Source organism: Neoarius graeffei, chromosome 4, assembly GCF_027579695.1.
Source record: "Neoarius graeffei isolate fNeoGra1 chromosome 4, fNeoGra1.pri, whole genome shotgun sequence".
Taxonomy (NCBI): domain Eukaryota; kingdom Metazoa; phylum Chordata; class Actinopteri; order Siluriformes; family Ariidae; genus Neoarius; species Neoarius graeffei.
Window position 1 is genome coordinate 13970381 of NC_083572.1, and position 25480 is coordinate 13995860.

At 41.5% G+C, this 25480-nt stretch overlaps 1 protein-coding gene across 2 annotated transcripts in view; it reads right to left on the reverse strand.

Annotated features, from left to right (window-relative positions):
- The window catches only part of bmerb1 (bMERB domain containing 1), a 65459-nt gene that overhangs the window by 12011 nt on the left and 27968 nt on the right, over positions 1-25480 (reverse strand). For both annotated transcript variants that reach the window (XM_060918903.1, XM_060918902.1), the window contains exons 2-4: positions 23345-23465; positions 1843-1916; positions 585-699 (exon numbers count right to left, since the gene is read on the reverse strand). In XM_060918903.1, the coding sequence (XP_060774886.1) occupies positions 585-699; positions 1843-1916; positions 23345-23465 (310 nt within the window). The remainder of the gene's footprint in view (positions 1-584; positions 700-1842; positions 1917-23344; positions 23466-25480) is intronic.

The window sequence follows — 25480 nt, forward strand, 5'->3', positions numbered from 1 at the left end:
CAGCTGTTATCTTCTGGTATGTTTTGAGTTTCCCAATGGATGCTGTGAATGCACAGATAATTGACATGCATGCAAATGCCTCAATGTGCAATCAGTTAATAGATTTTTTTTTTTTTTGGATAATTGTGCCTGGTTCAGTCACAGAAAGCATATCATTTCTCATCAGAATGTAAAACGAGCTTGAACTAAATCAGGGGATGTGCAATTCTATATTATCCACAAAGGACCAGTGTAGCTCCTGCTTGGTTAGAACAAAAACCTGCAATTTAAGGAAATCACACAATGCAGCTTTTCACAATGCTCTACCAAGAGCCAATTTATCAGACCCAGGATTAGTCCAGACCTGGTCTGACTTGTGGAGTAAATGGGAATTGAATCTTCTTTCTAGCCACTAAATACTTGTTGTTTTTTTTTTTAAATAAATGGCATGTGGGCAAGTGCAGAGTGCAAGCTCCTTATTATCTCTGGAAAACAACGTGTAGGAGTATAAGACTGCGGCGTGACAAATCGGCATCTCTAGACACCGTTTTTCTCTGCCGTAACTTTTCTCTTATTTATTTATTTGATCTCGCTCTTGTACACACCTCAATCTCTCCACCTCTGCGTCATCCACTAGGAAATCCCTCTTTTCCACCAGCTTATGGATCTTCTGAATCAGCTCTTCCTCCTTCTGTTGGTGCTTCTTACTCTTCTCTTTCTCTGGGTTGGGAGGAAAAAGGAAATAAATGGGATCAGTGAATGTAAGCATAACAATTCAGCATTATTTTACATTAATGGTGTTTAGCAGACGCTCTTATCTGGGTACAGTATACCCAGAGCAGCCTGGGGAGCATTTGGAGGTTAGGTGCCTTGCTCAAGGACACTTCAGCCATTCCTGCTGAGCCAGGGAATCAAACCAGCGACCTTTTGGTCCCAAAGCTGCTTCTCTAACCATTAGGCCATGGCTTTATGGAGGTTTTTTGTTTGTTTGTCACAGATTTTATATTCTTGTAGCTACTGTATTCTCATACCTGTCCTAGTCCATTCTCTTAGCTATCATATATCTGTACTATTCTCGTGGCTATTTTATCTCCCTGGCTTTTCTCCCTAATTTAGTTGTGATTTTAATAGAAAGTGTAAACCACCTGTCTAACCCTGAGCCAGTTTTGCTCTCTTGGACTCCTGGCACTGGGTGGTTGTGTATTATCGTACCTCCTCTTCTATTCTCGTAGCTACTGTATTCTCATAGGTTTCCCATATTCATAGCTATTCTATTCTCGTAGCTGTTGTATTTTCATAATAGACATAATCCATCCTGCATGGCCAATCATCTTGTACTATTAGTTTTGCCTTCAGGAATTCGCTTTAGTTTATCCTGGTCACTCATATCTGGTTTTTTTTTTTTTAATAAACCTGACATACACACAGTGATGGAAGCTGAAGGGCAGAGCGTGTGGAGGACAGGAAGTGCCAGCTCAGCTTTTTTCACACAAAGCGAACATAATCTTGACAGCATCTCTGAGAAATGAAGATATGCGCACAAATGCTTCCCTCTCTTTTTCTCTCTTAGACAAACAAATGCTGACGCAACACAACACGCACGATCTTTACTGACAGCCACGTGAACCTCTCACAAGTCACAAAACCCGCCAGCTGTGCTTAAAAACAGCGTTGTTCAGACCAAACCTGCTACAGCTGTACGTTTTAATCAGTTTCAGGACTAATCCTTTTGTGAATGCTTTGTAATAACAATGGTGCTCCCTGCCCCATCTCCAGCATCAACCCAACCAATTAAACACGACTGAGAAGCAGTCGTCATGTCGTGCGATTTAATGCATGTTATTTGAAGGCGAGGGTACCGACCTGGCACGGCCACAATCTTGCGCAGCTCCTGCTTCAGAGCCATGATGTCTTTACACAGCTGAATATCGTCCATCCTGAAGAAAGAAAAAATATATATTTTTTGAGGAAGAAATAAGGCGGGGCAGTGTGATGTATACATCACTTGTGAGACTTGATTCTCAGTCTCAGCATGAGTAATGTAATGGAACAATGTTTGTCTCATCTCATCTCATTATCTCTAGCCGCTTTATCCTTCTACAGGGTCGCAGGCAAGCTGGAGCCTATCCCAGCTGACTACGGGCGAAAGGCGGGGTACACCCTGGACAAGTCGCCAGGTCATCACAGGGCTGACACATAGACACAGACAACCATTCACACTCACATTCACACCTACGCTCAATTTAGAGTCACCAGTTAACCTAACCTGCATGTCTTTGGACTGTGGGGGAAACCGGAGCACCCGGAGGAAACCCACGCGGACACGGGGAGAACATGCAAACTCCACACAGAAAGGCCCTCGCCGGCCCCGGGGCTCGAACCCAGGACCTTCTTGCTGTGAGGCGACAGCGCTAACCACTACACCACCGTGCCGCCCACAATGTTTGTACCAATCTTTATTTTTTTCCCCCCAAAATGACCCTTTTTTTAAAATTAAGTGTTGTATTATCTGATTGGTTATACAGCAGCATTCTTTTCAATAATTTTTGTTGCTTGTGGTTGATAAAATGTTAACTTTTTTTTTTTCTTTATATAATTTTGTCATTGTACAGCGAATAATAAGCCCAGCCTGGTTTAAAATGAGAGACTAATGCTTGCTAGCTATGGCTGATGAACTATGCAGTATACAATAAAGTAGCAGTACGAGAATGTTGGAAGTAAAGTTGTGTTTTTTTTTTTTTAATGCACCGTTAAAGAATGCTCACTGTACAGTATGTCCTCACTTTGATGATGTCTGCAAAGTGTGGACTTGAAGGACTTCGGGACTCAAGACAGATTGGGACAGGTCCATAATCCATTCCCTTGTCCTGTAGCCATGATTACTGATGAGCTCGGATAAATATTTGAATGTTGTTTTGCAATCAATCAATGATCGATTTGTTTGGTGTTTTGTTTTTGTTTGTTTGTTTTTGAGCAATTCTTTGTTTCCTCTGAGACTCGATGTACTGGCAACACATTGGTGAGAATAAGGTTAAGGCAAGATTAAGTAAACATTAGCAAGACTCAAATATTTTTCACTTGTGATGTGAGGACAGAACGTTCCATCTCGTAGCCAAGATGTTTGCCATCACTTGGTGATGCTTGGTCGAGACTGCAAAGACGATGTGCTCCGTGAAACCCTTATTTAACGCGCTTACAGTAACTACCTAACTAGGTCACCATGTGCTATTGCGTTACTAGCTACCGATTTTTAACCTTTAGGTTTCTCGGTGGACACTTTGAAGCATAGATGGACCTTTTGGTGCTACCCTTTTGAACTCGAAGTCTTGGTCGTCATGCCAGAATTTTAACTACCACGAGTTCACCAGCAATCCTTGAGAACCGACCATCAGATTTCTCAGAGCTCTTTTTATCATTTTGCTCCTCAAGCCACAACTAATAATGTCTTCCTCTTACCGATTTGTAAGATTACAAAGATCAATTATATAGCAATATTCTCACCATGCTGATATCAATAATAAAAATAAATTCCACTGTAGGTTAGCTTCCAGCTTCTCTGCTGTTATGTAATGCTGTTTGTCGGCCGTGGCTGGAGGTCGTGGGTGGACAAGAGATCCGTGACTCACCGCCCAGTCTTATTATTTATTTAACCTCTATATTACAAAAGCAATCACATTGGGATTGCTGCTTCTTTTTGCTCTCTTTTGGACACACTTTCCTTCCTTCCTTCCTTCTCTCCTCACTTCATGCTGCTCTGCAGTGACTGCTACCAGGCGCTTTAATCCACAGCAGTAGATGACTCATCCACTTGTGATTTTCCTCACTGTTTCTCCATGTAGACCCTCTATTTCTCGGTCTCTCTTTCATGACCGAGAGCCAGAAGCCAAGACTCAATCTTGTTTTTTGTCCTGACTTTTTCTACCTTTCATACTTTATCTCTTTCAGTCTGGTCCTCCATCTGCTTTTTTCATGTACATGGGTGTGTCCGTGTTAGAGCTTTGCAGTGTTTTGTGACGCACTAATGCACTGCCTGCCAAGAAGCATTTCCTTTGGATCCTCAGGAGCCCCTTAGACACCGCGACCACACCGAAACCCTTCATGTCCACATGACCCACAGCAGAGCTGCAGGAAATCCATTCATATTAAACTGATGCAATCTCGCCTCGTTCTCTGCTCCACAGAAGGAGATAATTAATTGAGGCGGAAGCTCAGACAATTTGTGACCTCAGCATTATTAAGTTTGGGGTTGAGAATGAATTAGGAGATGGAACCTTATTAGATTGTCTGATTGTTGGGCAGATTCACAAAAATCACAATACTTGGACATTTTTATGCAATGCTCGAAAAGTATAACAATATCTAGGTCTGCTAAGAAACTACCACTAAGGGTGTATTCAGACCAGGATAGTTCACTTGCTTTGGTCCGAACCAAATGTGTGTTTTTGGGTTGTTTTTTTGGGTTTTTTTTTTTCCATTTTGGTGCAGTTCGCTTTCACACTGTACATTTTAGTAAGCGGACCAAAATCTGTCAACAAAGCCACGCGCCCTGAGGTCGTTCAGCTATTGGTCAGAGACGACACGCGCACAAAGCGTTAAGTTCAAAAGTAGTCATGGCAGCTTTCCGTGCTGTTATTCTTTTTAATGTCATCAAAGCTATATGTTTTTACTGTTTTCACAATTGTGCGATTACTATGCTGTTGTACAAGTAATTTATCAACGACGACGACAAAGGGCAAGGCGGCTACGGAGGATAGCGCTGATGAGCGCACATCATGTTGTGACAGTTCTGGCTCTTCACGCAAGTCGCTAGTACCGCCACTTTTTGAAAGAATGTCCCTGATTTTAATGTAGGTCTGACGGAGTTTCTTCACTTTTAGCCGATATTGTTCTGGGGAGCGCGTGAACCCCTTCATTTTCTCACTGAATACAGCAAACACGTTGGCATTTTTGTGCGTTCTCTCCAAAAGCTCATATGTGGACATCTGCCCATATCCACAAGGGTACGCGTTTCTTCCTCGGCCCACGTTTGCCCCCTACTCATTTTTTGTACTCTGTAGTCTAGCCTACCACTGGTCTGAATGACTGAACAACTGTTGTAAGGTTCCCTTGACAACCGAAACAGTGTTTGCGGTGGAGTGTCAAGACTCTGTTTCCCATAATGCTCGACAAACGACGGAAGCTCCCGAGGTACAAAAAAGCAAAACTGTCGGATTAGGTCCGGTCTGCTTTCACACCTCCAAAAGATCCGCACCAGGGTTCCTTTGGTCCGGACCAGAGTTCGGTGGTTTGTATTCAGACCAACCCAAAAGGTCCGGACCAAGGGAAATTTGGTTCGTTTGGTCCGGACCAAACAACGTAGGTGTGAATACACCACAAGAGTTCCGTATTTTCAGAACCATGAAAAAAAAAAAAAGTTCGAATTAGATTAGATTAGCTCCCGCTAACCACATCCCATAATACATGACGACGGATACCACCACATGATCATTTAAACAGCCCAGACTTTTAAGAGCGTTGTGAAGTCTTGCTCTTAGTTATTCTAGTAATGAGTCTGATCCTTTGTTTGTTTATTCACATTGATTGATTGATTTTTCTTTTACCTATGTTACAATGCTTACCTGACTCATTTTTTTGTTTTGCATCCAACTCTGTGCATGATTTGATACATGCTGTCTGCCTCCCATTTCCAAAAAACATATCAGCAGGTGGCTCGGCTACTCTAAATCAGGCATGCAAACTGGTCAGGGGTGAAAAAGGTGAGAAGGATGCACGGGGACACGGCACGCGCGCAAAAGTACATTTCGTAGTCTACGTTACAAAAAAAATTGCAACCAGTGACATCTTGAATTTAATACAGTACAAAATAACTTTCCATAAACATGTCTTAATAAGTTACTGTTGAGTGGCCGGTAAATTGTACCATTTATTTGTCAGTGGCCGGTAAAGTTTGATATTTTGTGAAGTTAATTTTCACCCCTGTGTACAACACAGTGGGCTATTTACAAAAAGGTATATATTACTGCCTGTGCTATCTAACAGACCTACCCCAGAGGACACACCTGGCCAATCCCTGTCTGTCAATTTTCTTAAAGACATCACCTATGTGAAATCAGGGGCAGATCTAGAAAAATATTTATGGGGTGGCAAGAGGGGGGCAGGAATTTTTGAGGGGTGGCAACGTATTACAGACATGTATATATACTGAATTTAATCACAGTTTGACGACAAATAGTATGTACACACTACAAAAGGGCACAGACTGCCATTTACAAACTCATACAGATAAACTTAATCTCATGCCTTTATTGTTCAGGAAGAACACACATTCTCAGATGAGGTCTATACCGTTTCTGGACAGTTTTATACTGTATATGCAAAAGAACAGACACTAAAAAACAACAATAACAACACTGCTTCAAGTTCAGCATGATTTAAACCATTTACACCAGTGTCACATTTTATAGTTTTTTTCCCTCACGCTTTGTAAAGGCTCACCAGTGAGCATAACATGAACTTGTCATGCCTACAACAGCTGAATGCGGCGATTTCCATGTTGCTCAGCAAAACGCTTCACAAATTTATCAAGATCTAATGCTTTTGTGCGCTTTGATTCAATGCTGAGTACAGCCAAACTTGATAGTCTCTTTTCTGTCATAGTCGACCGCAAATAAGTCTTTATGAGCCTGAGAGATGAAAAACTTCGTTCACAGGATGCACTGCTCACAGGCAAGACAACCGCTATTTTACACAACCTGAACAACTAAAAAAAAAAACATCATCATCATCTTGGTATGGGTCCAAAAACAGTGAACTCCATGAGAGTGGTAGGACTCTCCTGTTCCCCCTTTTTTCTGTCTAGTACTCTCCTCGTCTGATGTAACTCATGTTTAACATCCTCAATATTTGAATCATAAGCTTCAGCCAATAGCAATGTTTTCCTTGACAGACGGTGAATCAATATTAACTTTTGTGGCCAACTTTACACAAAACTAATGTCAGACCTAGCTAACATTAGGCCAAAAAAAAAAAAAAAAGTGTGTTTCAGGTAACATGAAATACTAAAATAAGGTCGGTAGGTAGGAAATTTTTTTTCTTAATTTGTTTTATTTTGTTCGAAAAAATTAACACAAGTAAACATCTTACAAAATAGTATTTTGGCACAGAATCCTTTATACCACACATCATAATAAAATAAGTGTTTTAAATCTTTAAACGAATAAAAAAAATATCGCAAGAGTTCGAGTTATGATCTGCGGAAGCGTATTGCTGCCACACTCAAAAAAATAAAATAAAATTGGCTTAGACTCAAGTAATTACGTGAAAAGATATTGTTAACAGAGTTATCACGTTTTTTACAATATATTTATCATGTAATAACATAACACGTAATTTCATGATATTTTCATGTGAGAATGTGAAAACACCTCATCAAGAAATAACGTGAAAATATGGTTTAACGTCCTAGGCTAGGCTACTTCCATTAAAAGCAGCCGGCCTCGCCTACCCTACTGTAGAACTTGGGTCGAGCAAAAACACGGAGCAAAAACATGGCTGAATCCTGAATGACTCCTATTTGTATAAATAGGGGACTACATAGGCGGCAAAATGTAGTGTTTTTCCCTGCCATGGAAGTGCACTTGTATACTGAAGAGGAAGCAATTTGCATTACAGCCAGGAGGGCTGATAGAAGTGGCAAAACATTTTACTTTTTATCGTTTCTTTCACAACTTGAATGCGTTGAAACAAAAAAATTATGACAAACTAACGCTGCTTACACTAAAATATCGAGGGAAATTTGTAATAAAAACTTTACGGTCGGCAATTTCGACGCGGAAATTCTCGATCGGTCGGGTTACCGGAAACACACTTTTTTTTTTGCCTTACATGTATAGTTAGCTAAATAACCTTCTCCAACCTGATTTTTATCCTCTCAAAATCAGCATCGCAACTATGCTAGCACTGTTCATTCATTATAATTTCATTTTTTGATAGATAGTTAATCAGCTTTTACCCCTTTCCTCCCGTGTCTCCTTTCCTCGCGACTCCTGGCTCCCTCGCTTCGCGCCTCTCAATTTTCCAAAACAACCAGTCTCTGGCGTTATCTCGTGCTGCATTCGCCGCAGTCGGACATTGGAAATTCGCGCACGTAAATGTCAAATTGGCCGTAATTTTTCTTTGAATTCGTCGCTGCCAACTGGGGTAGCAGCAGGGGTGGCAAGGCTTTCTTTGCCACCCCGGTAGATCCGCCCATGGTTATTCACCCCCGAGCGCGCTGGAAACTGTTCCATTGGTATTCAGATTCAGTCGCGAGATGAGGTTGCCAGATCTCTCTATAAAAAGGTGACTTTGCGGTCTGAATCTGTGGAATATTCGTAAGCGAGGACTGGCAACCAGCAGTGGGTTGAGCACCAGCTGATCAGAACTCCAATGGAAAAGAAGCGTGTTAGTAACTGTTTATCTTGATTGGCTGTAACCTTGTAAGTGAAATGTTTGGCAACAATAGCGTTGTAGCCTGCCTACCCCCCCCCCAAAAAAAAACCTCTTCGGATCTACACGATTCACACAAGTGACCTATTTTGGGACCAAAACGGCGAATTTCGCCGAAAGGTGAGGAGTTTGCATGTGTGCTAAATCCATAGGCGTGAGTGAGTGCCCTGACGTCCCATGCAGGGTGTGTTCCACTGTCACCCTGACCAGGATAAAAGTGCTCACTACAGACGTCTGAATGAAAGAGGATGTACAAAAAGAAAGTAAAATAACGCACAAAAGCTGGAAACTGAAATAATTGGCACTAAAATTGAGTGTGACATCCAGTCAGGTACTCCTTTGTGTGGTGAAACAATGGAGCTGGTCAGGGTTATAAAATCAATCATTAAAAAAAAATTTGTTTTCTGACCTCATTTTGAACACTGTTGATCTCGTATTGTCCAAAGGAAGCTAAAGAAATGCTGCATAAATCAAACAGTAGAGCATCATGGAATTAAAAGGGAAAACTGGGAGCATTTTCGATCAAATCTTTATCCACCCCATCTCTAGAATATGTGCAGATATGACGGTCAGTCAGTTCTGCATATCCGTGTGTAGTGAGAAAATACAGAAAACTTTTTAATGAAAAGTCTAATATATTGTAATGTATGAAAAACTGATGCTAAATAAACAATTATATGGAAACAAGTGTTTTACTGGGAAATATGTGACCTCATTTTTCATATGGGCTACATCCGAGAACCAAAACTGTACCATGAATCTCTCTAGGTCACTCGTAAGGAAATCAATAAATTGTTTGTGAATGTGTCGATATAATAAAAAAAAAAAATAAAAAAAAAATCACACGTTAGCTTGAAGATTTGAAGTTTAACTTCTCGTGTTAAACTTTTTTTTTTTTTTTTTATACGAAATACATCGCAGTTCTGAGTGACCCATTTTAAATAATACTGGCTGGCGTTGAGTGGTCTATTCCATTCAGCTCGCATGAATGAGTGTCAGTAACGGCGCTGAAAACCTGAGTTTGGAGCAGCCTCCAAACATGGCCACAGCGCCCCTCATCTCCGGAATACTAACAAGTGCGTCTGTCTCCTATTTGCCAGTAATCATTTCCCTATATAAGCTCAGCAGTCACAAACACCCGTTGCAAAGTATTGCTCTGTGTCTCTATACCTGATCATATCAAGCCTTCTGACTTCCTGCCTGACGACTCATGTTTTGACTCAGTTAACGTTTATTTCCTGACTGTTTCCTTGCCTGCCCTTTGACACCCTGTTTGTTGATTGACTGACCCGTGCCTGTCCCTGACTATATCTTCAGCTTACTGATTTGGATTTGCTGACAGTTTGCAATGCACCTGCTTTCCCCTGCGCTTGCATCCGTAAGTGTCTGCACCGACAATGAGTTGAAAACGAGTTCAGTATCATGCTAGCTAAATGGAATACATCTGATGTACCATGAAAAAAAGACAGACGTTGTTTATTATATGTTCCTTTCGGGTGTTCAACGCATCTTTCCTCTTTCAAAATTCTCTCAAAATCTTCTGTATTTAACGATGCAAACCTGGCGGCCATGTTTGTTTACAAATTGCCGCAGTCACTCGCTAGCGCAGAAGTTTTGCATGTAATACGTATCTTATGGCATTTTCAGTTCACTGCGACAGTTTACTGCAGGGGCGGCACGGTGGTGTAGTGGTTAGCGCTGTCGCCTCACAGCAAGAAGGTCCGGGTTCGAGCCCCGTGGCTGGCGAGGGCCTTTCTGTGCGGAGTTTGCATGTTCTCCCAGTGTCCGCGTGGGTTTCCTCCAGGTGCTCCGGTTTCCCCCACAGTCCAAAGACATGCAGGTTAGGCTAACTGGTGACTCTAAATTGACCGTAGGTGTGAATGTGAGTGTGAATGGTTGTCTGTGTCTATGTGTCAGCCCTGTGATGACCTGGCGACTTGTCCAGGGTGTACCCCGCCTTTCACCCGTAGTCAGCTGGGATAGGCTCCAGCTTGCCTGTGACCCTGTAGAACAGGATAAAGCGGCTAGAGATAATGAGATGAGTTTACTGCGGTCGCCGCCGGCAGACAAAGAAATGCTTCTGCGCATACGCAGCAGAAAACTTTTTCTTGTTGAATATTCGCATCAGCTCTGACATATGACATCATGTTGTCTTAACAGCCATGCAATATTGTAAACCATATTCAACACTCATTCTACATTGGGTAGAGTGACACACACACACACACAGGATAAGCGATATGCTGACATCGCATGTTATCAAACCAAATGAATTAAGCCTGCTAGGAGGGAATAGAATGCTTTTATTCCATGGAAAGTGTGTCCTGTATGTACAGGAGTGCCTGAAAGTTTGTGAACCCTTTAGAATGTTCTATATTTCTGCATAAATATGACCTAAAACATCAGATTTTCACAAGTCCTAAAAGTAGATAAAGAGAACCCAGTTAAACAAATGAGACAAAAAACATTATACTTGGTCATTTATTTATTGAGGAAAATGATCCAATATTACATATCTGTGAGTGACAAAAGTATGTGAACTAGGGCTGCACAATTAATTGAATTTAATCGAAAATCGCGATTTTGTCTGCCACGATTAAATTAAATGAAAATCGCGATTTATTTCCATTTAAAATGCGAGCTCTGCTGCATATCTGATCAAGCACTTTTTGACCAGTACTCCACCAAACCATTAGGGGGTGAACCAACGCATGTAAGGTTTCATTACTCCACCTAAATAAGCAAGCAAGCCAAGTGCGCAGAGCTTCAGTGCAGCGGTATCCAGTGTTGCCAGATTGGGCGGTTTTAAGTGCATTTTGGCGGTTTTGAACATATTTTGGGCTGGAAAACGTCAGCAGTGTCTGGCAACACTGGCGGTATCTTCTTCAAGGGGTGATAGCATGAGAGTAGGTAACAGATTGAGCATATTTAGCACTGGAGGCAATGTTGTGACCTGCCTTCGCTCATGTTTAAAGCCAGAGCATGTTGATGGGCTGGTCTTTCTAGCTAAAAACTTGTAGGCCTCAGTATAATGCTCTGTAATTGTTGCAACTGAGTTTTCAGTTCCTTCATCCTTTGATAATTTCTTGGATAAATTTCATTTATTTCATTTGGAAATCAGAATTTCTCTTTTAAATTTCATTCTGCACTGAAAGCTGTTCATATTGTTTGAATATAGTGAAATAAAATTTAAGTGATTTCCCTAACATCAAGAATAATCGTGATCAAAATTGTAATCACGATTATTAATCAAGATAATCGTGATTATCATTTTTTCCATAATCGTGCAGCCCTAATGTGAACCTTTGCTTTCAGTATCTGGTGTGACCCCCCCCGTGCAGCAATAACTGCGACTAAACATTTCCGGTAACTGTTGATCAGTCCTGCACACCAGCTTGGAGGAATTTTAGCCCATTCCTCCGTACAGAACAGCTTCAACTCTGGGATGTTGGTGGGTTTCCTCACATGAACTGCTCGCTTCAGGTCCTTCCACAGCATTTCAATTGGATTAAGGTCAGGACTTTGACTTGGCCATTCCAAAACATTAACTTTATTCTTCTTTAACCATTCTTTGGTAGAACGACTTGTGTGCTTAGGGTCGTTGTCTTGCTGCATGACCCACCTTCTCTTGAGATTAAGTTCATGGACAGATGTCCTGACATTTTTCCTTTAGAATGCGCTGGTATAATTCAGAATTCATTGTTCCATCAATGATGGCAAGCCGTCCTGGCCCAGATGCAGCAAAACAGGCCCAAACCATGATACTACCACCACCATGTTTCACAGATGGGATAAGGTTCTTATGCTGAAAAGCAGCGTTTTCCTTTCTCCAAACATAACACTTCATTTAAACCAAAAAGTTCTATTTTGGTCTCATCCGTCCACAAAACACTTTTCCAATAGCCTTCTGGCTTGTCCACGTGATCTTTAGCAAACTGCAGACAAGCAGCAATGTTCTTTTTGGAGAGCAGTGGCTTTCTCCTTCCAACCTTGACATGCACACCATTGTTGTTCAGTGTTCTCCTGATGGTGGACTCATGAACATTAACATTAGCCAATGTGAGAGAGGCCTTCAGTTGCTTAGAAGTTACCCTGGGGTCCTTTTGTGACCTCGCCTACTATTACACGCCTTGCTCTTGGAGTGATCTTTGTTGGTCGACCACTCCTGGGGAGGGCAACAATGGTCTTGAATTTCCTCCCTTTGTACACAATCTGTCTGACTGTGGATTGGTGGAGTCCAAACTCTTTAGAGATGGTTTTGTAACCTTTTCCAGCCTGATGAGCATCAACAATGCTTTTTCTGAGGTCCTCAGAAATCTTTGTTCATGCCATGATACACTTACGCACACACGTGTTGTGAAGATCAGACTTTGATAGATCCCTGTTCTTTAAATAAAACAGGGTGCTCACACACCTGATTTGTCATCCCATTGATTTGAAAACACCTGACTCTAATTTCACCTTCAAATTAACTGCTAATCCTCAAGGTTAACATACTTTTGCCACTCCCAGATATTGGATCATTTTCCTCAGTAAATAAATGACTAATATTTTTGTCTCATTTGTTTAACTGGGTTCTCTTTATCTACTTTTAGGACTTGTGTGAAAATCTGATGTTTTAGGTCATATTTATGCAGAAATATAGAAAATTCTAAAGGGTTCACAAACTTTCAAGCGCCACTGTATAGTAATTCTCAATATTTCACTCCGATGACGTCACTCCCACGTGTTTTCCCGCTGACTTGAAGCACATTGTCAAAATGGTGAACCAGTTCAAAATGAAAATTCTACCTTGCGGGGGGTTTGTGGATGTCTCCATATATTACAAAACATTACACGGTGGTGCAAAGTTATGAAGTTTATCTTCTCGTGTTGAAAAATATACCTCTCGTTTGCTTCAATTACTTGTGTGCGTGCGTGTGTGTGTGTATGTATATATATATATATATATATATATATATATATATATATATATATATATATATATATATTTATTTATTCACCACTCAAAGATCTGCTCTCATTATCTCTAGCCGCTTTATCCTGTTCTACAGGGTCGCAGGCAAGCTGGAGCCTATCCCAGCTGACTACGGGCGAAAGGCGGGGTACACCCTGGACAAGTCGCCAGGTCATCACAGGGCTGACACAGACAACCATTCACACTCACATTCACACCTACGGTCAATTTAGAGTCACCAGTTAACCTAACCTACATGTCTTTGGACTGTGGGGGAAACCCACACAGACACGGGGAGAACATGCAAACTCTGCACAGAAAGGCCCTCGCCGGCCCCGGGGCTTGAACCCGGCCCTTCTTGCTGTGAGGCGACAGCGCTAACCACTACACCACTGTGCCACCCCTACTCAAACTTCATATTTTCACACAACTGTGTAATATCCTCTGTATATAAAGTGAAATCAAACCTACAACTGTTCCATATCAAATGATCTAGGATTAGACAGACCTTAAAAGGCTTCTCAAAGCAGTTCTTTAGTCATTTTATAAAAATTTCCAACACTTTGCTTTAAATTTTGCTCACAAAATTTTGGGGGGGGGACTTATCACACACAAGTTATTCCTTCTGAAAATGTACTACATTTCTCGACATGCTTAAAATACCTCTAACTGAAGAATTCATGAAAGTGTTCGACCAAAAATATATATATTTTGTATAAATACTTATTGATTTTCCACTCGATTCTTGTTCTTGGGAGTTTGTGGATTTTTTTTTTTTAAAGCATTTCCTCTCAAGTAAATGTGTTGCTCTTTAGCTTAGTGGCAGCCTTTACAGTATTCTCTTTCTCAGTCTCATGCTCAATTTTAACCCTAATGCTCGGTTTCTTCCCATGACTAGTCACGATCTTGCCCTCTTGGCTCAGCTTCCACAGCAATATTGCCATGGCTTTTTTTTTTTTTTAAGTTTAGTTCCAGTTTTGGTTCCTCTCTCGGCCTTCCTGCCTTAACCTTTCCTAAACAAACACATCAAGCTTGCACACTTGCAACCTGCACCAGTAACAGCATGTTGGAATAAAGTTTGTAGAAAGCATTTGCTAAACAAGCTTTCACTATATACATTTTTTTTTCTTTCACACGCAAAGCTTTGTACTTATTCACCTGCCAATACAACCATTTTTTTTCCCCAAAATTCGATAGTTGAGATTTGTAAGTATATGACCTCTTTTTAATATACGCTATGAGGAACACCTGTATACCTGCTCATTTATGCAGTTATCCAATCAGCCATCATGTGGCAGCAGTGCAATGGATAAAATCCAAGCGTTCAGAGGAGAATGGGCAGATTACTTCAAGCTGACAGGAATACTGCGGTAACTCAAATAGCTACTGGTGAGCAGAAAAGCACAGCACAACACACTAAACCCTGAGGTGGATGGGCTTCAACAGCAGAACATCAGACCACATCAGATTCCATTCCTGCAACAAGCCATTTCCGCCTACAGAACTGCCACTTATTGGATGTGTCTGGTTTTTTACACCATTCTGTGTAAACTCAAGAGACTGCTGTGTGTGGAAATCCTCAAACCAGCCCATCTTGCATGGTCAAAATCACTGAGACAGGGCTTGACATTAGGATTGCCTGGGGCAAGTGAAACATGCATTCGGGTAAGTGGGATATGTCCCCGACATTCCTGACTGGGCAAGTTGGAACGAGCATATATTACAAACTAGCACCACAAAAATTAGGCTTTTTGATGATTTTTTTTTTTTTCAGTTTCTAAAAGCGTCCCTCATTACATATCCGCCATTATGTCTTGGCTGTTTTCTTAGTCTCTGTTTCATTTACTGCTTCGCAAGTTATTTTATATACCCCCGCTGCTGTAGTATGGTACGCATACTGTTTACAGACCCCTTCTACATGACGTCACGCATCACGTGATAATTACAGCTGGGGTCAGACAGACAGTCTTTCATGCAAGCAAGGCTTAATCTGTCTTCAATATGGTTAACTTTTGCGCCATTTTTGCTTGTTCAAACAGAGAAATCGATAAAAGGCATTACCGTCTCCCCGCTATCAAGGAAAATGTTAACAAATAGAAGCAAATGCTTCAAGAACAAGGAAGAAATGAGTGGTTAAAGAATACGAGGAGAGGAGCTCAGCCTGAAAACTCCAGAGAAATTCACGATTGTATTTAAAATGTATTTTACAAAACAAAGTCGGAAGTGAGGATGGAAGAGTTTGCTTAAGAATCTCGTTTTATTTTTTTCTGCTCGCATTCGAGTTAGCGCCTTCATGAAAGTGTTTTGATTTTCTTACAGGTGAAGCCGCTTCCTTATTCGACACAGAAAACCCAGATTGGTTTCAAACAACTCGGGCATAAAAAACTCAACAAGGAGTGACATGCGATAAATCCTGAAAGAACAGTACAGATTTAGAGCAGAGAGAGCTGGAGCTTTGTTTCTGTTATCAGAGGAACATAGTCCTGTGCAAAAAAAAAATTATTTATATATCAGGGTTTTTTTTTTTTTTTAAATCAACCTCTAGGATAAAAAAAAAAAACAAAAAATAAAAAACCCGCACTGCGTCATGACAGACCGGCTGCACTGAGTTCAGTTACAGGTTGCCAGATCTGTATAAAACATCCACAACCGACAATTTTAAACTCAAACGTTATCCTGTCTGTCATGACATAGCGTGGCTTTTTTTGTTTTGTTTTTAAACCTAGAGGTGGATGATGTTTTTAAAAAAAAATAAATAAATAAATAAAACCCATATATAAAAATTCTCAAACACAGTACTGTTCAAAGGTCTTGGCACCCTATTGTTTTCTTCATACAAACTGTGATAGATTTCTATTTTATGATTTCTACATTGAGTACTAAACCTACAGTCTGAGAGAGTTCAACACAAACACGCTGAACTTTACAACAGCTGCATGCATGCAAAATGGAAATCGACTAAGGCAGGAAAAACTATTTTGGATAAAATTCTTATTGTCCGTTACAAGTAAAAGCAAAAAGTAACCAAACTTAAAGGTGGGGTATGAGATTTTTTTCAGGAGTATTTTTTACCATATTGCTTGAAAAGCTCCTCACACCCATGTTGCAAGCAGTACAATAGAAGGTTTGACCCAAAAACGAAATATTTTAATCCAGTCTACGGTGTAAAATAAAGGAAAAACGCCATCCAATCATATCGAGGTACCACCTCAAAATGATTGGATACTGACACGTCAATCAGACTGAAGCCCGCTAGCAGCCCGTCCCTTGTGTGTATGTGTGAGAGAGCGAGCAGCCCCTCCCCCAACCCGCGCTCAGCAGGGAGAGACAGAAATGCGCAGAAAAAGGTCCCTCCAAACAACGGGGATTTACACGAAAACGGAAGGAGATATTCACAAAATTCTTCCACAGTGAGCACCACAAGGCTCTCCTGAACACACTGATGTAATTTTTTGTCTGTAGTGTAAAAAAATGAGGTCACTAGAGCGAGTTAAAAATGAGTGACTTTTCTGCCAAGTTTATAATGGCAGTCTATGGGGCTGCGCGCCTGTCCTCTCCTCACTTTCAGGCTTCTCATTCAAAAACTGCAAGTCCTATCGTGTAGGTAGACACATTGTGTGAATCAGCACAAGTGTGGCCACTACTTTTGAGAAAATTGTGTGTGGAGTGAAAATTGGGGCTGAAAACACAGTTTAAATGAGAAAGTTTGAGCTATTTTCCCAAGCTCTCTACACTCTAACTTAATGAGGCGCGGGGGGTGGGAGCATGGCGAGGGCGGGCTTGTTTCTTTTCAAAATATGGCTTGTGGGAACTGTTATTCCAAAATCTCATACCCCACCTTTAATCAATAACCAAACTTCAACTCAATGCGTGATCTTCATTTTACGTTGCAATTCACAACTATTCTATGGTTTTCCTAAAAAAAAAAAAAAAAGAAAAAAGTAGTACTTATAAAATAGGGGGCAAGTGATAATATTGGGGGGGGGAGAGTGGAAATTAACCCCCACTTGCCCCCCAGGGCAAGTGGGTTTAAAAGTTAAATGTCGAGCCCTGTGAGATTACTTTTTTTCCCCCCTCCATTTTGATATTTAATGTGAATATCAACTAAAGCTCTTGATCTGTGTCTGCATGATTTTTATGAATTGTGCTACGAGTTAGTTGATTAAACTGCATGATTGTACAGGAGTGCAGGTGTTCCTAAAGCCAGTATCTCACTGGGCTGTGACAGCCTGCGACTAGTTGGGGACACAACGATTCAAGATGTTTGTCATATACACAGTAACAGACACAGCGGTTTATTATTGGGTAATGAAATTCTTATTTTGCAACTGCCCGACCAAACTATGCTTACCAATATAACAAGATAAGTGCATATGGAATCCAAAATATAAAAGTAGAATGAAAAACAATAACATTTAAAAAAAAAAAAAAAAATGTGCAAACAGAGGTAGATACTGTGCAATGTCCTGTGCAAAATTGCTAATATAGAGGTACGGTAGATGGTGATTATAATCCGTGGTTCAAAAGCCTGATGGAAAAATAGAGGTAGATGGTGATTATAATCCATGGTTCAAAAGCCTGATGGCCTGGGGGTAAAAACTGTGTCAGTCTAGTAGTCCTTGCTTTCACACTCCTGTAGCGTCTACCAGATGGTAGGAGTGTGAATAGTCTGTGTTGTGGGTGTGTTTGGTCCCTGATGATGCTCTGTGCCCTTTTTGTGACCCGGGTGTTGTAAATGTCCTGTAGTGGAGGGAGGACAGCTCCACAGATGAACTGTGCTGTTTTAATGACATGCTGGAGAGCCTTTCTGTCCTGAGTTGTGCAGTTCCCGTACCACACAGTGATGGAATTTGTCAGGACACTCTTCACTGTGCACCTGTAGAAGTTGCTGAGGAGTTTGGTGGACAGTCCAAATTTCCTCAGCTTCCTCAGGAAGAAGAGTCTCTGGCCAAGTTTACATTACACCGTATCTGTCTCGTTTTCTTCACGGATGCACTGTCCGTTCACATTAAAACGCCGGGAAACGGGAATCCGCCAGGGCCGACGTATTCAACCCAGTTCGTATCTGATCCGGTGCTGTGTAAACATTGAGGATATGCAGATACGCTGTGCTGAGCTCTAGCTGACGTCGTCATTGGACAACGTCACTGTGACATCCACCTTCCTGATTTGCTGGCGTTGGGATCACACACACAGTGGCTCAGTCCCGAATCACTGCTCGTGCGCTTCACTCGCGCGCTCTGTGAGCTGCGCAGGGCCGGAGTGCGCACCCTCCAGAGGGCACTCGCTGTTCAGGGCGGAGTGATTTGGAGTGCAGGAGGAAGCGCTGAGCCGCACTGAGGTTTATTTACACATTTCAACCTCCTTCAGGCGCTTAAACTCAGTGAGAACATGAACATCACAGCCAGGTGTGTTTATCTGCTGGAGAAGGTGTTCGCTTGCCATCCTTCCACTTGCAAGTGGTGAGTGACTTGCGCATGCCCGATATGCACTGGGATCATGTGACGTGCCGTCTAATTAGTCATGTGATTAGCGTATCCGTGTATTGGCGTTGCTGTGTGCACGCGAATCGTGTATTGGGGTTGCTGTGTGCACGCGAATCGTTTTAAAAACGTTAATCTGATGATCCGCTGATTCGAAATAATGTAAACAGGGCCTCTGTTGAGCCTTCTTGATGGTCTGTTGTGTGTCCAGGTGAGATCCTCACTGATGTGAGTTACGAGGAATTTAAATGTTTTCACCCTCTCCACCTGTGTCCCGTTGATGTGCAGCGAGGCGTGCTGGTCTCTCCTCTTCCTCGGGTCAATAATCATCTCCTTGGTCTTAGCATTCAAGGAGAGGTTATTTTCCTGGCACCAGGAGACCAGCTGAGCCACCTCCTCCCTGTAGGCTCTCTCATCTCCGCCGGTGATCAGCCCAGTGACAGTGGTGTTGTCTGCGAATTTGATGATGGAAGTGTTACTCTGGGTGGGGGTGCAGTCATAGGTGAAGAGGGTGTACAGGAGTGGACTGAGCACACAGCCTTGGGGGGGAGGTCCCTGTGCTCACTGTCTTGGTGCTGGATGTTCTGGTACCGACTCTGACAGCCTGGGGTCCATTTGTGAGAAAGTCTAGGACCCAGCAGCAGAGGGAGGATGTCAGTCCAAGGGTGGAGAGCTTCTCAGTCAGTCTGCTGGGGATGACTGTGTTGAAGGCTGAACTGTAGTCCACAAACAGCATTCGAACATAGGTGTCCCTGTGTTCCAGGTGTGACAAGGCTGTGCGGCTGGCTGCATTGACTGCATCATCAGTTGAACGGTTCTGACGATATGCAAATTGAAGGGTCTATTGTGTCTGAGATGTCCTTTTTGATGTATGACATGACTATCCTCTCAAAACACTTCATTACAACTGAAGTGAATGCAATTGGGCGATAGTCATTCAGGCATGTTATGTTGTTTTTCTTTGGGAGGGGCACTATGGTGGTGGTCTTGAAGCATGTGGGCACAGAAGACATGGAGAGGGACAGGTTGAAAATGTCTGTGAAGACCTCTGCTAACTGTGTGGAGCAGGCCCTCAAAGCACGGCCGGGGATGTTGTCAGGGCCGGCTGCCTTTCAGGGGTTAGTCCTCCTGAAGACCTTGCTCACCTCGGTTATAGTCACAGTAGGTGAAGAGCTCTGTGCTGCCTCTGTTGGTAGAATCCCTCTGTGTTGGTTGGTGTTGAGGGTGTCGAAGCGAGCATAGAACTCGTTCAGCTCATCTGGTGATGTGTTGTGGTTGGCTGTGACCCTGCTGTTCTTCTGCTGGAAACTGGTGATGTGTTGCAGGCCCTGCCACATGCATCTGGAGTCTGAGGTGTTGTAATATCCTTCCAGCTTCAGTCTGTACTGCCTCTTGGCTTCTCTGATTGATCTGCGTAGGTCATATCTGGCCTTTTTATATCCATCTGTGTCACCAGAGGCAAAAGCGGTGGAGCGTGCATGTAGCATGGAGCGTACTTCACTGTTAATCCAAGGTTTTTGGTTAGGATACATTTTGCAGTGCTTGGTGGGGACAATGTCATTAATACACGTACTGACGTAGCTGGCAGAGATGGGACCAAGTCACACATGTGCAAGTCTCAAGTAAGTCTTAACCTTCAAGTCCCAAGTCTTTTTTGTCTCGGGTAAGTCAAGTCAAGTCCCAGGCTATGTCAAGTCAAGTCCTATAATAAGTCAAGTCCAAGTCAAGTCACCTTAGGCGTATTGGCGTAATTTTAGCAGCAGAATATGAATTTAATACATTGAAAAGGCAATACATAAGTAAATGTCAGTAAACATCCCTGGCACATGTGCCCAACCTGTTAAATATTTGCATTTTAAATACTCATGTTCTGTAAAATACATCATGGAATAAAACAAAACCGTAATAATGTCACAAAGTTATTTATTGATGGCAAAATTGATTGCAAGATTGAAAGCCAACTAAGTTTCTCACATTGTCATCAGCCAACAAGAAAAATAAACAGAGAATTGGCATTCTGTTATGTGCGTATAGAGGGTAGGACGACACCTTGGGTTAACAGGGGCATGAGCTCCTCCAATCTCTAATCACGTCAGATGAGATTATTATTAATAAGATACACGTGGAGAAACCTGAAGTGACTTCGATGTATGTTTGCGCCAGTAAAAAAAAAAAAAACCCAAAGGATAGAGAAATGTGTCAGACATAATTTAGGTCTCAAAAAGAAGACCTGTTCACCCGTGCAAAAGTGACATCATCTTACCCCATATGACAAGCTACAGAGGTGTGTGCAAAAGCGCTCTCTCGCTCTCCGAGGCTGCCTCAGCCTGTGCGGAGCGGGGACATATAGAACGACTTTGGTGCGGGAGTCTTGGTTCCCGCTATAATAGATTGTTACGAAAATAAATGTTAAATGAAATATGCATCCCGCGCATTCCTTTCCACAGGAACTTTGCTCACAACGTTTCGGTCGCAGCTAACGCACTGTCGTCCTTACCACAAGCGCAACGTTTCGGGAACAATACGGAAAGGACAGTGCGCGGGATTCAGCTTTCCTTGAACAATTACCCAGAGACTTTTTAAATTACCTCACTGGGAAATATCCAATGCACCTGTTCAGTTACAGAGTTGTGCTCTCTAAATTGTAGTCATTCAAACCATTGTTTTGGCGGCCTGGTAGCATGATATGATGTGAAATCTGTGAACACATCGTGGCATGGGGCGTGCCGGTATATAGCCCACGCAGAGAGCGTGCCTGATGGACAGGGCGGTGACAACGCAACGGCAGTGCAATCAAAATTACTGAAGTATGTGCATATTACATTTTATTTTCACAATAAAAACACGATGGAAATAACACTCAAGTCACTCAAGTCATCGTGTGTCCAGTCAAGTCCCGAGTCTTAAACTTCCAAGTCCGAGTCAAGTCTCAAGTATTTTCATGTTTTGTCAAGTCAAGTCACAAGTCATGAAAACAGTGACTCGAGTCCAAGTCCCCAAGTCTCAAGTCCCCGCCTCTGGTAGCTGGTGACCACAGATGCAGTCTTCTCTCAAAGCAGCAGTCTCAAACACATCCCAGTTTGTAGAACTGAAGCAGTCCTGGAGCACCAGATCAGTCTCTTCATTCCAAACTTTAACGGGGGGGGGGCTTGTTTGAGAAGGGCCTTGTAAGCTGGGTAGAGGAACACAGAGATGTGGTCAGACTGTCCAAAGTGGGGGTGGGGCACAGCCTTGTAGCTATTCCTCACGTTGCTGTAGACATGGTCCAGGATGTTGTTGTCCCTTGTCGGAAAGCTCACGTGTTGATGGTCCTTCGGTAGCACAGTCCTGAGGTTGCGATAAAATATGCGAATTAGCGACAATTTTCACTTGGAATCACGCTGAATTGATATTCGCATATTTTAAATCGCAGTTGTTGTGTCTCCAACTAGTCGCAGGCTGTCGCAGCCCAGTGAGATACTGGCTGAACTCGCACTTCCTGTCTCACGGAAACTGACTTGAGAAGGGTTCGTGACGGCTTTGCGACACCAGCGACGCATTTGCGGCTATTTTGAGAGAAATTTTGTCGCACGAATTTTTTGAACATTGAACAGGAGCGACACTTTGCGACTCACGCGAGGAAATTGAGAAGCCCCGCGAATGTTTCAAGACACTTTTGAAACACTCACGAATGACGTTTGCAATTTGTCGCAAGCTGTCGCAGCCCAGTGAGATACTGGCTTAATAAACTGGCTATTGAATGTAAAGTGTGACCATCTTGCTGGGTTTAAGTGCCATGTAAGAAGTTTCCCTTTGTGGTCTGACTGCCTAAAGAACTGCCTTTAAAGGTACCGTAATTAATTCCAGTGTGTTTTATGCTCTTTAATGCTTTATATTTCTTTAATATTCATTCCTGGGTGGCCCTCAACTGGGATTTATCAGGTTTGCTGCAAGAACTGGGAACATTCAATCTCATAAATATGGTAATGGAATTAAACATTTGTCCATTTCATTTCACAGCCCATGCTCTCGTGTGTGTGTGTGTGTGTGTGTGTGTGTGTGTGTGTGTGTGTATATACATGTAATCAGCTCTGCAGTACAAACTCGACTAGTATTAATTCTCATAGAGATTAAGTGTGCTTCTGAGCTAAATTGGAGTGTAAATGGGAATAAATAAATATTCTTTTACCTCCCTAAAGTGTAAACAACAAATCAATAAAATGGGAGTGGCATAAAAATTGCTTTAAAACAAAAATCATATTAAACTGGATCTGTGTCTGTAACTAAGCACCAGTGGTGTATCCATCATGTAGTGAGTTATGTTTGAAGGAAATGACAAATAACATCCCAGCTTTAAATCCTCTGTGAAATTGATGAGTGCACACTGGCGATAAACATCCACACACCCAAGTCTCTCTCACACACACAGTGAGCAAACAGCCAGTGATTTGTTTCTCACATAAAACGGAGCTCGGACTCCCTTCTGACAAGCACCTCCCTGAGCCTCTGGATCCTGGCCATCTCCATCTCAATCTCATCTGGAGTCATGGAGCTCTCAGCCATGGACACATCCATCTGACCTGCAGGAGAACAGAAACACTCGGTGAATGTGTGTGAAAGACGTGCCACTGACAGTGACAACGTGCATATACTGTATGGGGGTTTACACACAACAGCGTGTGTATATTCCTTACATCTTCATCTCAGTGTTTTATTCCTTACAAAATTCCCGGGAATTTTCAGAGTGGAAAATTTCCATGGGAACTTTTGGGAATTTTCAAAACCAACTTTACTTAAAAACTGGTACAAAAAAAAAAAAAGGTCCTTTTATTCAGATTAGGCTATTGCTCTAGGTCTCTGTTCTGTTCAGAAGAACATCCAAGCAAAAACAAGCATGTAACTAATTAAACAACTGAGAAAATTAATAACCACCAACTGTTTTACAAAAACAATACAGGTTTTCCCTGGTACATGTATAATGAATTAAACAATAACCTTAGACTTTGTGAGAACTTGTCTTCAAAAGCAACTTTAACTCCTACTTATGATTTTGAAGGCTGCTTCCTGTAACTTTTCTGTTTACTAATTACACTTCAACAACTTGAATTCCTTTTTCATTTTGCAACTGGTTTGTAAACCATATCCTGTCAAGTAATTTGCTTGCAAATTATCGGATTAGAAGTAATGATTAGGGTATACGATGCTATTAAAACAATGACATTAAACAGCCTTGCTCCAGATTCAAAGAAAAAAGTGGCACTAATATATTTTACAAGCAGCAAAACTTATTTGAAGACTACTAGTAATTAGAAATTTTAAATTTTTTTAATATTCCTTGTTATTTTATGATGTGATACCTTTGTGATTAAATCTGTCGACAAGTCTTCACGTTTTGTAAAATTTTGTAATAAAAATGGTCAAAATTGAGGTTTTGCAAGATCTTTTAGAAATCACTACTTGTTATGCAGTGAGTTAGATTTCCAGTCAGTTCTTACCAAAAAGTACTCTTATTATATTTAGCATCTTGGAATTTCCCACAAAATGTAAGAGTGGCAAGATGCTTTATTTGAAGAAAAATCCCTAATTGAGTGAGAATAATTTTTCACTGAAAAATCTGAATATAATACTAATGTTGAAAAACAAAGCCTTTTATTAATTGGCCTTTAGCAATATGTCCTGTTCTTAATTAGTACAAAACAGTACATAATTGAAAGAAAGGCTTAACATGGATCTTAATTTGTTTTTCTGGGTGATGAAATGTTTTAAAATGTTTATAACTTAAATGCCAAAATTGAAAATTCCTGAAAATTCCCAATATTCCCGGGCCCTTCAAAATTCCCAGAAACTTTCCACCCCTTTGCAACCCTATCCTTACATACAAATAATATGTGATGTTATGGGAAAATAATCAACAACAGCGTGGTATGACGTGCATGCAAAGTGAGGTTACTGTTACCACAGACAATAGCATGTCCAAAGGTGCATTATTCCTTTTAATACTGCATCATTATTGCCAATTATTACAATTATATATTAACAAGAAGACCGTCATCTATATCCCCCGCCCTATATACCAAGTTTTAAGATACTATTTGTCACAAGTTCTGCTGCAGGAAACCAACCCTACCTCTTTACACTGACCTCAGCAGCCCATGGCAGAAACCCAGCGGACCTTTGGTCCAGGTGAGCTAAAAATTAAAAATTTCTCACATTTCTTAGTATCAAAAGGCACATATACATTACTTAAATCAACACGTATACCAACTTTCAAGACCATACCACTCAGTTTTCAAGTTCTGCTCCAGAAACAAAACCTACCCTTAAGACTAACCTGAGAGTCTGAAATTGTTTCCATGGAAACATAAATTAAAATTTCTCAAATGTCTTAGTATGAAAAGGCACATCGACATCACCTTGTTAACACGTATACCAAGTTTCAAATCCATATCGTGAATAGTTTTGGATATATGCTCAGGAAATGAACATTGCCCTTAGAAACTATCAAAATCTATTTTTTATGTAAAAATTTGAAAAATACTTTTTTTCAAAAATCCAAAATAGCAAAAGGCACCAGTTCACATGTTGCTTGATGTGT